General features: G+C 37.8%; 2 protein-coding genes across 3 annotated transcripts in view; one reads left to right on the top strand and one right to left on the bottom strand.

Annotated features, from left to right (window-relative positions):
* Positions 1–19,255, bottom strand: part of LOC139983576 (inositol-3-phosphate synthase 1-A-like) — a 40,935-nt gene that overhangs the window by 13,012 nt on the left and 8,668 nt on the right. For both annotated transcript variants that reach the window (XM_071997221.1, XM_071997220.1), the window contains 5 exons: positions 18,756–18,888; positions 12,292–12,542; positions 11,279–11,590; positions 10,352–10,435; positions 9,338–9,418 (listed from right to left, as the gene is read on the bottom strand). In XM_071997221.1, coding sequence (XP_071853322.1) covers positions 9,338–9,418; positions 10,352–10,435; positions 11,279–11,590; positions 12,292–12,542; positions 18,756–18,888 — 861 coding nt within the window. The remainder of the gene's footprint in view (positions 1–9,337; positions 9,419–10,351; positions 10,436–11,278; positions 11,591–12,291; positions 12,543–18,755; positions 18,889–19,255) is intronic.
* Positions 18–7,807, top strand: LOC139983584 (uncharacterized). Its single transcript, XM_071997239.1, has 2 exons — positions 18–2,943; positions 3,970–7,807. The coding sequence occupies exon 2, from the start codon at positions 3,980–3,982 to the stop codon at positions 4,670–4,672; it is 693 nt and encodes a 230-aa protein (XP_071853340.1). The 5' UTR covers positions 18–2,943; positions 3,970–3,979; the 3' UTR covers positions 4,673–7,807.

Here is a 19,255-nt window from a genome sequence, read left to right as displayed (position 1 = left end):
TGATACACGACCTGGTAACATTTCTCCATTTTCACCATCTATGGGAGAAACTATTGCAGTTTAAGTAAATTAAATAACAGCTGAATTTAAAAACTAGAGCACCAATGGTGCAGAAGCTCATACCTTTTCGAGCTTAAAAATGTAGGGCCCACAAAACTTTATGGCCCACCAAATTTCAGGCCATTTTTCAGATTCCACCAATTTTGGGCCCATGAGGGATAACCCCCCCCCCCCCCTCCCTCCGTTAGCAGAATCCTGGCCACACCACTGGCTATAATTCCTATTTTCCCCCTTTAAATCCTATTTTACCCACTCTCTCAAACAATACCACTGACCTACTCTATTAAACTTTCTCCCCTCTACCTGAGCAGACCTGAAGCACTCCTTTCCAAAATTTTGGCTGGCTGCCTACATACCTCAGGCTCAAAGACTTCTAAGAATCGGCAAGTGCTGATTGGCTATAGGGCTCTCACGCTTACAGTTCAACAGTTAATAACAACTCCCAGTCCTGCTTTAATTCCACTAACAGCCTCTGCAGAGCTTAACCACAAATGTAAACAAACACTGCAGAGACTGGGAGACAAATTAAAGGAGCTTTGGCAAAAGGTGAAGGCTCAGATTTTTTAAACAATGGGGATTAATTGTAATTAATTAACTATGACCAAAAATTATTAGGCATCACCTTATTCATACACAATCCAACAATCATCAGTTCAACTTTGAATATGATCCATCAAAATCTTGAGAAGATTGAGATATTTGAAAATATTACAAAGAATGACCCCCGATGACCCCCTAAATGACATTTGACCTCAATTTTCCGAACACCCCTCGTAACTCCTATCCCGAGGAACGTTGTGACCAAGTTTCATTATCACTGGCCATACACTGTACGAACAGGAGCAATTTGAAAATATTGGGCCGCGGCCCGGGCCACAAAAGACCCCTAGTTGATCTTTGATCTGAAATTCATGAACACCCTGAAGGTAAAACTTCCATAGTACTATCGTGACAAACCCTCAACATTGTACCATGGAATCTGTAGGAGAAGCATTTTGCGTATTTCCACAAAATGGCCCATTACGGCCCACAGGTGACCTTTGACCCCATATTTCGGACCATCTCTGATGGCCCTATACCCAATGGTCCTTGTGTCCAAGTTTCATGAAATTCCATCAAACATTGTGCGAGTGGGAGCGGTTTTACCAATTGTTGACGGATAGAGTGATAGAATGATAGAGTGATAGACGCCGCACTGTAACAATAGCTCACACCAGCATGCTGGTATGAGCTAAAAATCATATCTATATTCTGTTTTACCATCATTTAACAGATATCCTTTGAATTGAATCCAGGGATGTATATATTGTAGTGAGTTGGAAAATCCAGAACAGTGAAAAAACTTCCAGCCTCCACCAGGAGTCGAACCCGGACCTCCCGCTTTATATGCGGACACCCTAACCACAAGGCTATGGGCGCTGATTGTATGTCCAGAGGTTCGAAACCGGTAAGGAAGGTCGTAATGCCACTCTAGGCGTTTGTCACCTGTATCGAACAATACTAGTTCTGTTTTTGGTGACATATTTTGCTTTACTCTAGGGATCAAACGTGATGCTAACCAACTCGAAATCATTTGTGATTCCTAAAGCCGGATCTCTGGTGAAATACTTTGAACAGACTTTGTTAATGAAATGGAGGTAAACGACAAAGGCAAATGAATATATATTTGAAATCGTAGCAAGTTGGAAAATCCAGAACAGTGAAAAAACTTCCAGCCTTCACCTGGATTCGAACCCGGGCCTCCCGCTTTATATGCGGACACCCTAGAGATACATTGCTGACTGATTTGGACATGTTTTGCGGATATGTATTACATCAATCACAAGTATATCGTAGAAGTACAGACAGTGTCAGTTTTTCTCTTGCAATATGAATAATTTCTCTACATCAGAAACTTCCACCAAACTGGTATCTCTGTCTAAATGGTCGAGTTTTTTAATAGCCAATTGAATTTTGATGACAAATTTACTCCGTAAACACAGATTACGTGGTAATAGCTCTAGTGTAAACTTGGATCTGGGGACTTAATCTTTGATTGTCAAATATGACTAAAGTCAACAGAATATATATATATTTCGAGTGGGCAGAGATGATTGGTATTTATGCCGTGGACTTTGTATCTTCGCCAACAGTTGGTAGACGGTAGCCACTCATCATGCAGGATTTCACATCTGTATCCAGGCAACATACTGATGCTAAACATTCTCGTATGAAATGCTCAAACGAGACTAACATGGACTACAGACGCTATATGAAATCATACCTGATAACCATGCACAGGAGAAGAAATATGAACATTGGACAACTTTTCACTGAAAATTTGGGAAGGCTTACAATAAAGACTGTAGTATTCTCACTGGAATAAATTGGAGAATTTGGAAAGATTACCTTGGCTTTAATGGAATCGGAAAGTAATAACCCATCTTATAAAGATTTGAAATGTGAACACTGAACACCAGTTTGTGTAATCGGCCGCTGAGTGTTAATACTGGATACAAATACATCGCTACGGTTTCTACCGTTTATTCATCAAAATTTGTGAAAGATTTCATATTCTTCCATTGGAAGAGCACTCTGCTTCCCTTGGTCCTGCTCACTGGGATACTTAATTCCAAACAGTCTAAGCGGATTGTCCGACATTGGTTAATTTGAGGCAGCAATTTCGGATGGATTGAAAACGACGAAGACAAGATAACAGCTGTCCAAGCATATGCCAACAGAGCTTAAGAAGATGTCTTGAATACAAAAACAGCTTAACAACACTACATAGAGTAATCACATTTATCGGTGAGGGGAACGGCTCGGCTCTTGCATTCATTTTTCACTGTGAGATACCGACCCAGTAGCAACAACCCAAAGAATTCAAGTCTATTCAAAGAGAAGGTAATTCATAGCTTCTTTTTTTTCTTCTTTTTAAGCAGAAAAATTTCTACATCGGAGGCAAAATATTGCCACAGCTGGAAATGAAAAATAATGGTATCATAGCTATGACGCTGTAAAACAAAATGATGCTGGGTGACCATCTTTATACTCACTGTAAACTGTGAAATATCTTTGATCATCTGAGGTTAGAAAGCTACGGTATAGCAAAGTAGACGACTTGGTCGTGTCATTTCAAACGATGTAGTACAACTGCACGTTATTTTTCTTCCGTTCTCAGAACTTTTTGAAGGGTGTAAATTATGACCGTGGAACTATTCAAGCAAATTTGCTGTTTGATTAACTTTATGGCTGTGGTCGTTTGTCCACAGATAAAAGAGTAGAGAGTTTGCTCAAAATATTTGTACTTGAGAGGGATATATTTCTTGGACAAGGTATGAGATATCTTTATAATACAAATACAAGTAATAGGACATTCTCTTGAAAAAGGTACACGTTTTAATTGAATATATATGATATACCAAAATATGAATATTAGTAAACCTTAAATTTGTTTACCATACAGTGTTACCTTTAAGGGTTCATTCCTTGCATCACAAGTTATTATTTATATTGGGACAAATTTAAGAAACGTCTTAAAGTTTCCAAAAGTGGGACTACAAGTGAATGTATGTAGCAGGGGTTTCTCAATTTATTTTGCTACGGATCCAAACTTCTAGGTAGGATGGTAGAGTGCTAAAGCCCTTTATGCTGGCGATACCGAATTAGAACAAGGTTAGGGGCTATTATGTTTTGTGGGCTCAATATGGCATGTGGGCTGCCTAATGGGAACCCCTTCCCCCTCTACAGGAGGTGAAAAAGGGGGTTAAAGGGAGGGAGAAAAACAGGTTATGGGAGATGTGAAAGAGAGATAATGCAAATTGATCAGGAACTTAGTGTACATGAATGGTCTTATTGTGTAATAATAACATTGTAATTGATAACAGGGTCATTACTCAGTCTTAATTAAAGTTCCACTTTTTCCTCAAGATTCCTAAGGATGTCCTGGAACGCCAGAATAAAACAGGAACAGGGTAAACGCAGACACCTGGGCCCTCCGACAGCCATGAAGAAAGTCCTGGTGCACACGAACCCGCATTACGATCGACTACTGCACGAGCGGGTGGCGGCCGTGGACAAGGACAGGACGGAAGCCCTCAGGAGACTGAAATGGCAGAAGCAGACGTTCGTGATCGACACTGCCATGAAGGAGACCGAACTGAGGGAGCTAGAGATGCCGCACATGTCCTATCTACCAGAGATAGAGATGAAGACCACCGTACCAGACGTGTGGGCCAGGAGGCCCATCGTCACCCACAGGAGAAGTTCCACGTGGATGATGCGAGAGTTAGGAATGGAACCGAAGAGCTCCCTCGAAAGAAACGATAACAAGGCCAGATATCCGACTCTGCCGGACAGCTCCGGAGAGCCTGCTGGACGGGTACAAAGGTTACGACCTAGGTCAGGTGCCCAGGCTGAAAGGCATTATGGGAGTAGATTGCCGTTATACGGGCAGGACCACGTCAGCAGGAGGCAACAGAAGAGGCTTCGGGAGGTGACCAGATTACAAGCTGAATTGAATTCCAAAAATATACAGGAAGATTCGAGGTTCTGTAACTTGAAAGACAGTTTAGTGTTATCCAACCACAAAGACAATACCATGGCAACAGCTGTGCAGCCAAAAATTCTGTAGGGGTCACAGACCATCAGACAAAACAGAATAATAATTGTGGATGTTAATGCAGCATTTTGCATTTGGTCGCCGTTTTCTCCTTTTTGACATGTCCATGGATTTTTTTACATATATCAATCACAAAACAGCAAACTAAGATATCAGCCAAGTTATTCCCTGCCAACATCGTTAATTGGCGAGTAATTAAGGATATTTGCAGATAATGAGAAAAGTATCCACGAAAAAATTCCACATTTAAAATTAATCGCATACAGTTCCCCCAAAACCCACTAGTTTGAATTCAACCAATCAGAGATGCAGGTTTAGTTATGAGCCGTTGCTAAAAATAGATTCAAGACTTTGCGTTGGTACAACCAGGGAATTGTTACGGAACTCCCTGGTACAACTGCCATATAGACTGTACACAAATCAAGCTTGGTGTTGTATTACGTATTGGTCAATGACCTTCGTAATGTTTAAATATTCATATTATGGGCGAGGTTTATTGGGATCCCAACGGAAAATATCTTGGAGAAAAACAAAGTTGAAAGTTGCAAATTTTTCAACTTTTTTTATGCCACCATTTGAAGTAAGATTTAAATAGATAAGCTAGTTATGTATGTCGTTATGGCATAGTGGAGTCAGTGAGGTTGAGAAATATCATAGAAAAGGACGCAAAATGCTGCTTTAAAGTAAAAAATCTGAAGTCTTCTTTATACCTTTACTGCCACAAGGTTTCTGATCCTCTGTTAATTTATAAAGTGTTGGTGTGAATTTAATTGAAATCCTCCAACTATTACTGGCAATATTTACTGTCTATGTTCTTAGATATTCTTTGTCAATTTCTCAAGTTTGGAAAACCTGGCAAACCATTAAAATTATGTCCAGTGACGTAAACGTCTCTGCCTTGCAAACCACACCGAAAAAGCGGGCTGGGATTTATATATCAATGAATACTAAAGAGAGTACAGAGTATCATTTGGTTAGAACAGGATTTGCACCAGCGACCACCAGGGTTGCAGTTTCTGCGCTCTGATGAAGAGTGATTTGATCCATGGATACCAGCATGGACATTCTGACCAGTAAAAGTACACATGCCTTCATTAGAAGGAGTGTTTGTGCCGACGAGTTCTTTGCTTTTCCAAAATTTACTTTACAGTATATCTTTACAGTAATCAGTGTATAGGGACCTAGAACCACAATAGTGCTAAAGGAGATCTCAAAAACGGTTGGCAACTGTTCAAACAATATGTTTGTTTATATATTATTTCTAACCATGTAAATGTCAAAGTTATAATATGTACCAGATTTATTTTACTGCAACTATACTTATTTGCAGTTTTATTTCAACTGCAAATATTTGAATTTTGAAGAAGATCCTGCTAGGATCGAAACGTCAGGCCAACTTACTTTTACACAATATTTGAATTTAACGACACAGAACCTTGTGTTTAATATTTCGAGAAGTGCACTGATAGACAAAACCTCAAACTGTCCCAATTCATTTTAAATTCATAACAGATATGGCCTTCATTTAGCTACAAGATATTTTTTTTTTTATGAGATGCATGCCACAATAAAAAATAGCCCCAATAACTTTAAAGGGGAAGGTGGGGGGGGGGGGTAGGCTGTTCAATAAATATAAAGTTTGAAATATTGAAAGTTGTCATTTGTTGACTGACTAGATTCATTGTTTCCTTCCTTTCATGAGTACAGATTTGTTGACATATTTTATGGCATCTCTTCCTTTTTTCTTTCCCCCCCCCCCCCTCCCAAAAAAAATGTTTCATCATCAACATCCAAAAATAAATTTCACATTGAAATCCCTTGTATGCAGCCAAGAAACTGTGTGTTTCTAACCAGCAAGCTTATAAAGAAAGGACTTATCATGTAATATTCCAACAGAATAAATTGTATAAAGGAAGTTGCCCTGACATTTCGATCCTGGCAGGATCTTCTTCAGAGGCTAAATGACAAGTAACAGTAACAGAAGGGACAAAAACATGTATAGAATACAGACATGTTAATGAGCATGGTGAACACAAAGAGATAGATGTAAGGGGATTATTAGGCAAGGGATGGAGAGAAGAAAGAAAGAAACCAACAGGGGAAGAGGAGAGGTAGGAGATGAACAGTGGAGGGACAAAGAGAGGAATAAATTGACAGTCTGCAATCTATGGGTCTGCCATCCATACTTGTGTGGGGGTGAGGAGGGGGATTTCTAAACAATGCAAAGTTCATCTACACTCCACGAAACTTGGCAATATTTACATGTGAAATGTTACAGACTTTCCTGCCTGTTTTCAGTAAACAATAACCACATGAAGTCCTCCTTCGACAAGCAGGATGAAACCTAATTTTGCAGACTTATCATTTGTATCTGCTGGTATAGGAGTGTGTCTAATAAACAAGGCTTTCACTAATAACCTGACTGCTCAAATACGACAGATACCAGCATACCGAGCAACCCTTATCAGACCTTCATTGAAAGGCAGCTGTTTCTCTTCAATTGCAAATCTGTGTCAGTTGTGCAATCTCGTAGAATGGCAAACACTTTGGCCCAGCAGCACTTTTGTGCCAACCAGTTAATATGTGCACAATACATACCTGACAACATTACAAACTTTACTGCCTGTTCTCAGTAAACACTTATCACAGGAACTCCCTTTCACAAGCCAGTTGAAAGCAGTGTCATTCATATTGGTCGGTCTAGGAATGTGCTACTATATAGGAGGCTTCACTAATTATACATACTACCACACAGTATCAGGTTATCTATGTGTATCTGTTACTTGGTGTATACTCTAGTCATGTATTAAACCAAGGTGCCTGCAAGGACTAACTGACAAATTGAGTCAAAGGGTGAAAAAATATTCATAGAGCCCTTTTATACAATAAAACCCCAAATGTCTTTGGTTCAGAAGAACTTGTGAGAGCAATTATTGAATGTATCTTGACCATGGGTGAACCATTGATCAAAGTTACATGTATTAATTATGTAAGTCAAAATATTGTAAATCATTAAAACTTACACAATGGTCTGGTTTTTTACCGAAAGGATCAAGTGAGAGCAATTATTGAATGTATCTTGACCATGGGTGAACCATTGATCAAAGTTACATGTATTAATTATGTAAGTCAAATATTGTAAATCATTAAAACTTACACAGTGGTCTGGTTTCTTTTACCATAAGGATCAAGTGAGAGCAGTTAATGAATATATCTTGACCATGGGTGAACCATTGATCAAAGTTACAATTATTAATTATGTTACAAGTCGAATAATGTAAATCATTAAAACTTACACAGTGGTCTGGTTTCTTTTACCATAAGGATCAAGTGAGAGCAGTTAATGAATATATCTTGACCACGGGTGAACCATTGATCAAAGTTACATGTATTAATTATGTTACAAGTCAAATATTGTAAATCGTTAAAACTTACACAGTGGTCTGGTTTCTTTTACCATAAGGATCAAGTGAGAGCAGTTAATGAATATATCTTGACCATGGGTGAACCATTGATCAAAGTTACATGTATTAATTATGTAAGTCAGATATTGTAAATCATTAAAACTTACACAGTGGTCTGGTTTCTTTTACCATAAGGATCAAGTGAGAGCAGTTAATGAATATATCTTGACCATGGGTGAACCATTGATCAAAGTTACAATTATTAATTATGTTACAAGTCGAATAATGTAAATCATTAAAACTTACACAGTGGTCTGGTTTCTTTTACCATAAGGATCAAGTGAGAGCAGTTAATGAATATATCTTGACCACGGGTGAACCATTGATCAAAGTTACATGTATTAATTATGTTACAAGTCAAATATTGTAAATCATTAAAACTTACACAGTGGTCTGGTTTCTTTTACCATAAGGATCAAGTGAGAGCAGTTAATGAATATATCTTGACCACGGGTGAACCATTGATCAAAGTTACATGTATTAATTATGTTACAAGTCAAATATTGTAAATCGTTAAAACTTACACAGTGGTCTGGTTTCTTTTACCATAAGGATCAAGTGAGAGCAGTTAATGAATATATCTTGACCATGGGTGAACCATTGATCAAAGTTACAATTATTAATTATGTTACAAGTCGAATAATGTAAATCATTAAAACTTACACAGTGGTCTGGTTTCTTTTACCATAAGGATCAAGTGAGAGCAGTTAATGAATATATCTTGACCACGGGTGAACCATTGATCAAAGTTACATGTATTAATTATGTTACAAGTCAAATATTGTAAATCGTTAAAACTTACACAGTGGTCTGGTTTCTTTTACCATAAGGATCAAGTGAGAGCAGTTAATGAATATATCTTGACCATGGGTGAACCATTGATCAAAGTTACATGTATTAATTATGTAAGTCAGATATTGTAAATCATTAAAACTTACACAGTGGTCTGGTTTCTTTTACCATAAGGATCAAGTGAGAGCAGTTAATGAATATATCTTGACCATGGGTGAACCATTGATCAAAGTTACAATTATTAATTATGTTACAAGTCGAATAATGTAAATCATTAAAACTTACACAGTGGTCTGGTTTCTTTTACCATAAGGATCAAGTGAGAGCAGTTAATGAATATATCTTGACCACGGGTGAACCATTGATCAAAGTTACATGTATTAATTATGTAAGTCAAATATTGTAAATCGTTAAAACTTACACAGTGGTCTGGTTTTTTACCATCAGGATAAAGTATTTTGTTGGACTCTACCATGTCATCTACAACATTACTCTTTGAAATCTATAGAGAAAAAAAAGTGGAGAAAACAAGAATGCAAAACAAAATGAAATATAATAAACATGGCGGTGAATTGACTAAATTATTAATGGGCATCCTGTACATTCAAGATCACAACATAAAAGCAAGTTATTTTTAATCCGTCTTATTACAAACAGCTAATTTCCAAGCAAGTTTTTGTAATTATCTGCCAGGGAGCAGGTTTTTCCTAAACATCAAGAACAACGATCCACATTTTGATTACCATCGCAGTGATGTTTCGAAAGTTTTGCAAATTCCTTTCTCTCAATTTGGCATTAGGAAGTGAGTCCTTACAAGTCTTCACAATACTGTGTTACAGGTCGTCCATATTGCCTCCAAAATGTACAGCATGATATTGCAACAATGCGTATGTTACTGTCTTAAAGGTCGTCCATATTGCCTCCAAAATTTACAGCAAAAAAAGAAGATGTAACAATGCGTTTTGTTCTGTCTCACAGGTTGTCCATATTGCCTCCAAAATTTACAGCATGATAATGTAACAATGCATTTTATATAGCAGTAATAATAACGTATTTAATCTAATGATATGTATGTAAAGTTAAATTAATGCCTGGATGTGAAAATAACAATTGGCTTGAAAGGCAGTTTATTTTGCGACTTTAAGCAAACCACATGTGCATTGGGAGATGTTGAAGAGACTTGTTATTTGGAAATCCATTTCAGATGGGAAAACTGTAGATTTCTCCTGGATGAAACCCCCCACCTTAGTTTGGCCTGACAGGGATGCAACCCGGGACGTACCAGTTGCTAGGTGACATTGTGACTGGTGTCACCACTTCTATTCACACTGTACCTTAGCACTTGTTCACACTGCTTGCATACATGTTCATTCATTAACTCTGGTCTTAAGCTTGCTTTAAATCACACTTCGTGATATATTAAATTAGCTCTCACCTCTTTAGAACGGAACTGCTTTGGTGCGGAGAGGTTCATGCCGTCGTTGTTGCCCAGGTGATTGTAACTCACTATGGAGACGGGCTACGAAAAAAAAAAAAGGGAGAGAAGAAAAATAAAAGTGGAATATCTCAAATGGAATGAGCTGATTTAATCACCCTGGACTACAGTCTACTTGAAGGTCTGACATATCCCATAATCTCATTCCTCTAGGTATTGAAACTTGTCTTAATTGGGACGAGGGGGAGGAGGGGGAGAGGGGGTTAGTGTGTACTTTGATGCTTCACAGGACCCAACGATCATTGCATGAATGCATACTCTCCGGCTGTCAATTGTTAACTTATATTAATTAATTAATTATGGTCTACAAGCACCAAAAATGTAACCTAAGCTTTTGTGATGATGTATCCTGTATTGAGAGTTGAATAAATAAAAAAATCTAAATAAATAAAATAAATAAATAAATCTAGCTAAATAAATATATCCAGCTAAATAATTAAATCCAGCTAAGTGCATGAATGAATGTATGAATGAATAAATGAATGACTATTGACTTATAAAAAAATAATTAAATAATTAAAAAATAATTGAATTAATGAAAAAATAAATGAAGCAAAATAAAAGGAGAGTGGTGCCAAGGCCACTGAATTATTAATTGTTGTTACCAAAAGAAAGTAACAACGTGGAATCATTTTAAAAGCTGAATCTGCGTCTAATTTGAAAACGTTACTATAATCTGAACAAAACTTGTTTGCAATGCTCTAAGCTCTTGATTCTGTTACTGCATCCTCTCTCTCTCATCAAAATGATACAATATTTAATTAATTAATATATATATTTTATATTTAATTAAAAATATTTGAGTTACTATTAGATAAATCATTAGCGCGTGTTGTGCTATATATACGAATGGTGTTCCACTCTTACCTTGATACCTGCATTGACGAGGAAATCGACCAGCACGGATTTGACCTTTGTTTGACCCGACTTGAAGTCGTCGCCGGCTATCGGCACCCCCTTCTGCTCGGCCAGGTCGATGACGCCCGGAACGAAAGTGTTTTGCGGAGATCCATTAACAAACGAACAACCCTCCAATATGGACGCCACTGCAAATAGCGTGGAGGCCGATACTTCGGCGGCATTCTTCTTGATCGAGTTAAGAAGAACATCGGCGGTGTCGTTGAGGCCCTTTTCGACAGAACAGAAACGTTCGGTGTTGGCTGTCCAAAGAATAATTACCTACAGTGGAAACAAAGTAAGAAAGGAAACTAAACAAAAACACAAACAAAATTACTGATTTATCCTTGAAAAAAAAATGTGGTACTTTGGTAGAAATTAGCTAAGCTGTCAATGTTCTCTGTCTTTAGAATTTTCAAAGTGAAACTTTTGTCGTAGAATCATTATCTTCCTCTGTGGATATATGATTTCAACATTTATAAAGACAAACAAATTAAAATTCCATTCACAACTCAATCGCTGTGCTCACATAATTCATCCTGCTGTTGCCAGACGGATTAAAATAATTTCACAGAAAATTTGGAAAATTGATATCCATACCAGCTGTAAGGAGCTGCATTGTTCAATCATGCAGAAAATATCCTGCCACTATTGTTTTAAATTAAATTGCATATACCAGAATACCCCTTAAATGAATTCTTTCTCATTTCAACATTTCATATCTTTACTACAGTATGTATCAAGTAATCATTTCAATACAACCTTTCAAATTGATGAATTTCAACCCACAACACTTTCAGCTATTTCATTGAGCCAAAAAGAACAGTCCATTCTACTGTTGCTAGACTGTTCAATAAAATATCAAATTCGGAAAATAATAACTTGTAAGAAATTAACATTTTCATATTTTACCATATAAAGTAAATCCCTTTCAGAATACCCTTTTAAAATTTAATAGATTTCAACCAACCCATCTGTCTCACCTTGTCTAACTGTTTCTTAGCTTTGAAGTCTCGTATATCTTCCCGAATTCTGGTCACCGCCTCCCAGTTGGTTCCAGAGATGAGGTTATTAGCTCGACCTTCCTGATTAGCAGCTATGAAGTCCTTTCTATAGATGGAGGCCCTCGGTTGAAGCTTCTTGAGGTGAGGTTTCAATTTCTGTTGCAGGTTCCAGTTTAACACGGCGGCTTTTTCCATGGCGACCGCCATGTCATCGGAACAAATATCCCAGCCTGACGGAAAATGTAAAAGGAGAAATGAAGAATTAACAAGAACAAGCAAAGAAAACAAAAATCTACCCCATCAGATGGATGGTTGTACGTATTCCAGGGTTTGGATTCTTTCAGAAGAATGGAAAAGAAAATGAGGTTTTGTTAGTTACAATATATCATTTATAATATAATATATATATTACAATAGTTTTTTTTACATTTCATTACATTTATTTATTTTTGTTCTATCACAACATAAGTATGACATATGACATAGAAGGAGATAAGAAACAAAACTTGTGAAAGGAAGTGTACTAAAAAACCCTATAGGGCTTGTCGGGTAGTGACATTTCCTGAAAAAAGTACAGAACTTTGCAAATAGAAAAGAGAACCAAAAGAACCAAACAAACAGAACCACCCCTTCCTCTCCCTTCCCTCACCCCCCCCTCCCCAGTTTCATTTCGCAGTTCTAACACCTCTCTGTTCTTGATAGTCTTCTCATCTGCACAAAGTCAGCTTTTCTCTCTTCTCGGAGTTAAAACAAAAGCAAAAATCACCAAATTTACAGTCGTGTCAATTCCGAGGCGATTACTTAAATATCTTAAATGCAAAATTGCAGAGGAAAGTGCTCAGTGGATTCAGAAAAGGCTGCAGCAGGCTGAATAATAAGTTCTAGGAAGTGGTTTATAGGTAAACAAAGGTTCATAGAGTCTGTCAGTGACTGCCACCAAACCCTGCTGCTTACTAGAAGAAAGAAAGATTGGTGGTGGGTCTTGGGCTGACAATTCCCCCCCCCCCCCGACTCTGTGTAAGATTTATCTGTTGTCTTTCAGTAAATTGATTAACAAATACTATGAAACTCTTAACACTTCTTTACTTTCATTTTCCTATTACAATTGGAAGAAACTGGAAGAGGCCTGTTTCTTATATTTTGGATATGCAGATTTTTCTTCACCTGGGAAGGAACCTGGGTTGAACTGGAATTCTGTTTATTATAGCTTCCCTAGCAAAGGGCCTACATATATAACTTTTTAATTGCCTGTATCTTAGTTTTTTCAATATTTTCAATGTTTACTATTCTTGTACATGTATGTCTAGACTATTTTGCAGGCAATTTATTCTCACAGAATGAAACCTTTATGACAATCTGTCGACAGATGTTAAACTTATAACTGCTGTGCTAATTGCAACTTCTACGAACCATGACAGTTATGATAACAATGAGTATAAAACAAATTCAAAGTCACTTGGCAGCTGCTAAATACCTACGTTTCTCTGAATCTTTCAAACAAAACTACCTGTAGATTCTTATTTTTCCGGCATTGGGTAAGAAAACAAACAGATTTGGTTGTAAAATCTTCACATTTTAATTAAATATTACCACAACTATCCAGGCCAGAACGGGATCATGATTATATACAGCTAATTTACTGTTCACTAAAGTTATAAATTGAATTAAAGGGGCAAATTCTCTGGAAAATTGCAAATGACACCAGAAAAGAACAAGTTTACTTTGTTGATAGTTTTCACCAAAAACCGCCTGTTTTGGGAATTTGTTATAACCACCCACTCACCTCATACTAAAGAGATTGAAATGAATATATTTGCTGGTTCATTCAAAATGCCCGACAGCAGTTACTGTAAGCTGGTACAAAGATTCGGCCATGCAAAACGTTACAAGTTGCAATCTGAACAAAGCTTACTATATAACACAGTACAAGATGAACATTTAATAACTGCACGGAATTTGAAGAGAAGAATGTATTTCTTTTGCTCTAATGATTTCAATCAATAAATTTACTGGTCCCAAGATAAAAACCCAAGTCAAGGTGATAATAAGGCTCAGCCATGCAATAAGTTTTGTAAGGCAAAAGATGACTATATACGAAAGTTCAGAAGTTTGCTTATTTGCATGAAACTGAATGGGGGTATTTTTATGTAGAGATTGAAATCATCACTCCTAAGAATCCAAGAATCGACACTCCTACGAATCCAAGGGAAGGAAACTTCCATCGATCGCAAATATAACCAAGACGAAATCCAAGGAAAATGTTTCCACAAGAAATCCGTGTAATGACACTTTTAATGGTAGAATGAGAAGGAAGGGCAGTGACCGGGGAGGGGGGGTCCGGTCATAGAGGGCGCACAGTGTTATTATTTTACCAGGACTTTATAGGCACAGTAGAACAAGGTGCTATGGTTGTGGGGAGACAGGTAAGCGAGGAGCGAAGTAAATCGACATATATAATACAACTTCCAGGTTACTAAGCTCAACCCTTTCACATCCAGGTGATTGTATCAGCGTTCCTCTCTTCTGTGATAACTGATTGGGAGTATTCGGCAGGCCAGGGCATTCATCAACTAATGTACCTCTCCTAACGACCCTGTGGATGCTGCCTCTCTTTGCAACATAACAAGTATGTATGATGGGAGGGAAAACTAGCATTAGCAAATCACAGAACTGCTACCCCTAATCCCGACTACGCAAAGAAACCGGAAGAGGCTGTCGCAAAACACTTCCCAGATGAAAATGATACTTATCGGGCTGCGCAGGACAGCTTCAGATGGAAATTCCTACTTGCGAAACGCCCCCCAAAAACAAAAGGCCTTGATAAGTCCATTTCTGAACCATTTGAAAACGATAGAAAAATCCCAGCTCAAAACGAACGTGTGAGCACCTCGGGTGGTAGAATGAGAAGGAAGGGCACTGACAGTAGCTGTATAGATATAGAGAGTGCACAGTGTGAAGGGGCTGGGTCATTCCATGTCAAATCAACCAGTGGTCCCCAGGTGACCCTCTGTATAAGTATAAGGTGTATTATAAGTAGATTCAATATGTATGTGTAACTTGTGTAAATTTCAAAATATGTTTCAATTGATCGCGGGGTCAACCGGGGTCAAGACGGCGGGGTCTTTTTGACCTTTTTTCTGGCTGGAGCCAACTTTGGGCCCATGCCACTTCTTAATTAGGGCATTGGTGGGCTTATAATTGCTTATGGGTATACACATGCAACCATAGATAATACCCAAGGAATATGGGATTCATGTGACCCCTCATATGTGGGCACAGGGTGACCTTAAAAATCACAAAAAACATTTTCAGCAGAATAAAGTGCCTACTTTGGGTGATCATAACCAGAAAAATAAAGGAGATACAGTTAATTTAGTTCAGATTCATGAATTTTGGCAAGATGTAAGATAGAATACCAAATTTGAGCTCTCTACCTGTTACAAAGACTGAATTATGAGCTTTCAAAGTTAGAAAATATCACAAAAGACACTTTTCGCGAATTGCAAACGAGCAAAATGGCCATTTCGACCAAATTTCAATGGGCCATATCTCGAAAACGACATGGAGTATGATTTTTAATTTTTTGTATGTGTTCATTTGGGACATACTCAATCATTCTGATGAAATTTCATCTAATTCTGAGAGGGTCACCTGGGAACTTTTCAGAAAATTGGTTGATCTGAGGCGGAATGACCCGGCTATCAGTTCAATCTGGGCACGGTAGAACAGTGTGCTTCGGTTGTGAGGAGACAGGTCAGCGAGGAGCGAAGTCAAATTAAGCCGACCAGTAAGAATTCCCTGCGATTGGTTTTGTGTATTAGATTATGAGTGCTTCACACTGACAGTAGTTAAGATAACAAACAGGGAGAAGAAATTGCTTGAACTTATCTCATGTTTCAATTTATCTGCTGGCTCCTTCAAAACAGCCCAACTCAGCCGACATTACAAAGTCTCCGCAATCGGTTTTCTAATTAGGTTTAGAGTGCTTTTACACTCACAGTATTTGAGATAGCAAACAGTGATTGACTTTTATTGCCAGCCATTGTAAAAGTGCTTCAAATTTCATCTGTCTGGAAAACATGTTTTTTTGTTGTTATACTTGTAAATTTATAAATAAATTTCTCGCCATCTCTTTATTTTCCATGTTTATTTAAAAACACCTACGATAACAATATCTGACAAGGGTAACTTATGCTAAAAGAAGACGCAGGTAAAAGAAAACACACCACATATAGATTTGGCAGAAATCAGAAAGCAATTGATTGGATCCTTAATATTTTCAAATACATGTTTAAACCAAAGTTGATCATTCTTTTTACATGGAATGATATCCAGACAAAAAAAAACATGAATAAACTGTACAGTATCCACCATTCTTTTAAAAATGGACAGGACCTATCATTTTGTCCTGAAAAAAACTACTTCTGAAATTCTGTTTCAAAAAAATTGACACTGAAAATATTGGACGGATTGCGATGAATGGTAAGGAAAATTATCCCTCCAAAATTTATAATTAGCATTGTAGTTGTAATCTTCTCACTTCGGAGAGAACTTGGTTTCCTACCAGGGACGTGCTCACGCCGGGCGGGCGGCTGCGCCCGTCAGTTCTAGATGCCGCCCAGAACAAACAATACTTTAAACTTTTCCGCCCGGCAATTTATCTTATGATTAATTTTAATACAAATGTTACCAAAACATGGGTGAATAATTGGCACTGAAGTTAGTGCCAAAATAGGGAAAAGATAGCACACCATTTGCCATCCAAGCATGTACTTCATTTGCAAGAATTTTCCAAAGGGGAGGGGGAATCCTCGCACCTGACACCCCTCCCCCAGGGCGTGGATCACACTACCCGATTAAAAATCTGCCCGGCACTCATATATTCCTGATGAGCACATCCAGGTTCTACATGTATGAAATATATAATTGTGCAGTTTAATTAGTGCTCAAAGTAATCAGAAATATGCAGTACTGTAGTCGACCTTTGAATATTGCTGGTTGGAACTACTGTACATATATGGTATTCTTTACATAATAGCATGTCCGAGCTCTTGGAATAGAGCGTACGCAGAGTAGTAGCAGAACCTCAACGGTAATATCAAATTTTGAAATGAAACGAACATTGTCAAAAACTTGCCAATAAATTAATTATTTAATTAACGTCCGATTTAATTTGCAAAATGAGATGACTAAAGAACTCCACTGTGTGGGTAAAATGACAAATTGGATCTTAATGGCGGTGACCATTCTCTAAATAAATCAGGAATCTTAACAGGCACTAAGGCAGAACACGCTAAAGGACGCTTGCGACAATGTTTCACCAAAAAATGACAGAAGTTAAAACAGGGAGGGAGGGAGGTGTTCGAAATGACGAACCTAACAGTGTTGAGATTAATTTGTCAAAGCAATACAGTGTGTCGTTGTAGGTTATCTTGATTAACTCACCCACTGATCATACAATAGCAATATAAAAACATAAGATCAGACAAGATCAGATAAGTTCAGATAAGTGTTGAGCCTAATTTGTCAAAGCAATATGTACAGTGCATAGTTTTAGGTTATCTTGATACTGTAAGTCTTTCCACCCACTGATCATACAAGAGCAATATAATCAGATAAGAGCGCTTGAGCTGTTATGTCGCCGCCGTATAAACTACAAATTCCGTAAAATAGGCGAATGCATCTCACTATAAAAGACACCAATATTTTATTATATCTTGGCGCCAGGATTTGAAAATTGTAGCCCAATCTAGGAGATCTGTATCTGACAGACCTTGTCAACTGACCAGTACAAACACCTGTGTGCAATTAACCACTGGTTTACAGCCCAATGCCACATTAATTGTTTTCCACGTAAAATGTCGAAAGTTACGCCAGTTCATATTGGCAGCTTGCCAATTACAGTACAACTGAGTACATCCATCCAAAAGTATGGATTCTATCAAATCCAAATAAAGGTGGGGGAGGGGAGAGGAAGTGGGGAAGTAGTGGGCAGCCTGGTAGTTTAAAAACGAAAAAAAATAAGAAAATGAAAAACTATACAGGTTAACAATGTTGGATATTTCAGTTCTTCAAATAGGACCATTTGGTGGGTGGTTCAAGGGCACTGACTGAAAGAAATGTTTATTAATGTCAGTTAAAATCTCATGACAACTGTCTATGAATCAAGGGCATGGACACAAAGCTAATTTCTGGGACCACAGTGAAATCTTGTACATGTCTGCAACATGTAAGGATGTACCTACTATGGGGAAGACCAAAAAATTCTACCGGAAGAATATACTCGTATACATTGAATGCTCTACGACAGTCTTCCGGTCTATTTCATGAGTAGAACGCAGTCCTACAATGTTCGTTAATTTCAACAATCTGAACCAAACTTGATTGTTCATCGAAACATGTATACTTGAAGAGTAAATGAGACAGTGAAAGCAGTACATTACCATCGACAGCTATGTCTACAGGGTCAACCATCGGTAGGATGTCCTTAAATGGAATGTAAATGTCCCTGCCATCAGGTCCAGTGCCGAGACAGGTGGTAGATGCTTGCGTTAACGAACCATAAAAGTTAGCTCTCTGTCAAGGAATAATTATTTCAGACATATCAGCTCAGAAGTTGGACATTTTTTTTTCACGACGTTTTAAGAGTCTGCACTTCTCATACGAAATATATTAACTCACGATGGAAAAATTCTTAGTTTCTATTACAACCTTAAAGGGTGATTGTATTTATAATAATTTTCTGACTAATGTCGGGCAAGTAAGTTGAATTAAGTTACGACCAGACACGATCAGATATTTCCAGCTCTTGTTTGTAGCTCTCCCTTGTGGGAATCAACCATTTCATTCACCAGGTAAGAATTTGACACTGGTATAGAATTCTCATTCTAAAATGTTTCAATGGTCCAGAAAGAACAGTCCTCTTACTGTACTGTACATGAAG

Source organism: Apostichopus japonicus, chromosome 16, assembly GCF_037975245.1.
Source record: "Apostichopus japonicus isolate 1M-3 chromosome 16, ASM3797524v1, whole genome shotgun sequence".
Taxonomy (NCBI): domain Eukaryota; kingdom Metazoa; phylum Echinodermata; class Holothuroidea; order Aspidochirotida; family Stichopodidae; genus Apostichopus; species Apostichopus japonicus.
Note: the sequence above shows the minus strand (reverse complement) of the source record. Positions and strands in the feature narration are given on the sequence as shown.

Coding starts and splice junctions, on each gene's coding strand:
- LOC139983584 (XM_071997239.1), top strand. CDS start 3,980: ATGTCCTGGAACGCCAGAATAAAACAGGAACAGGGTAAACGCAGACAC.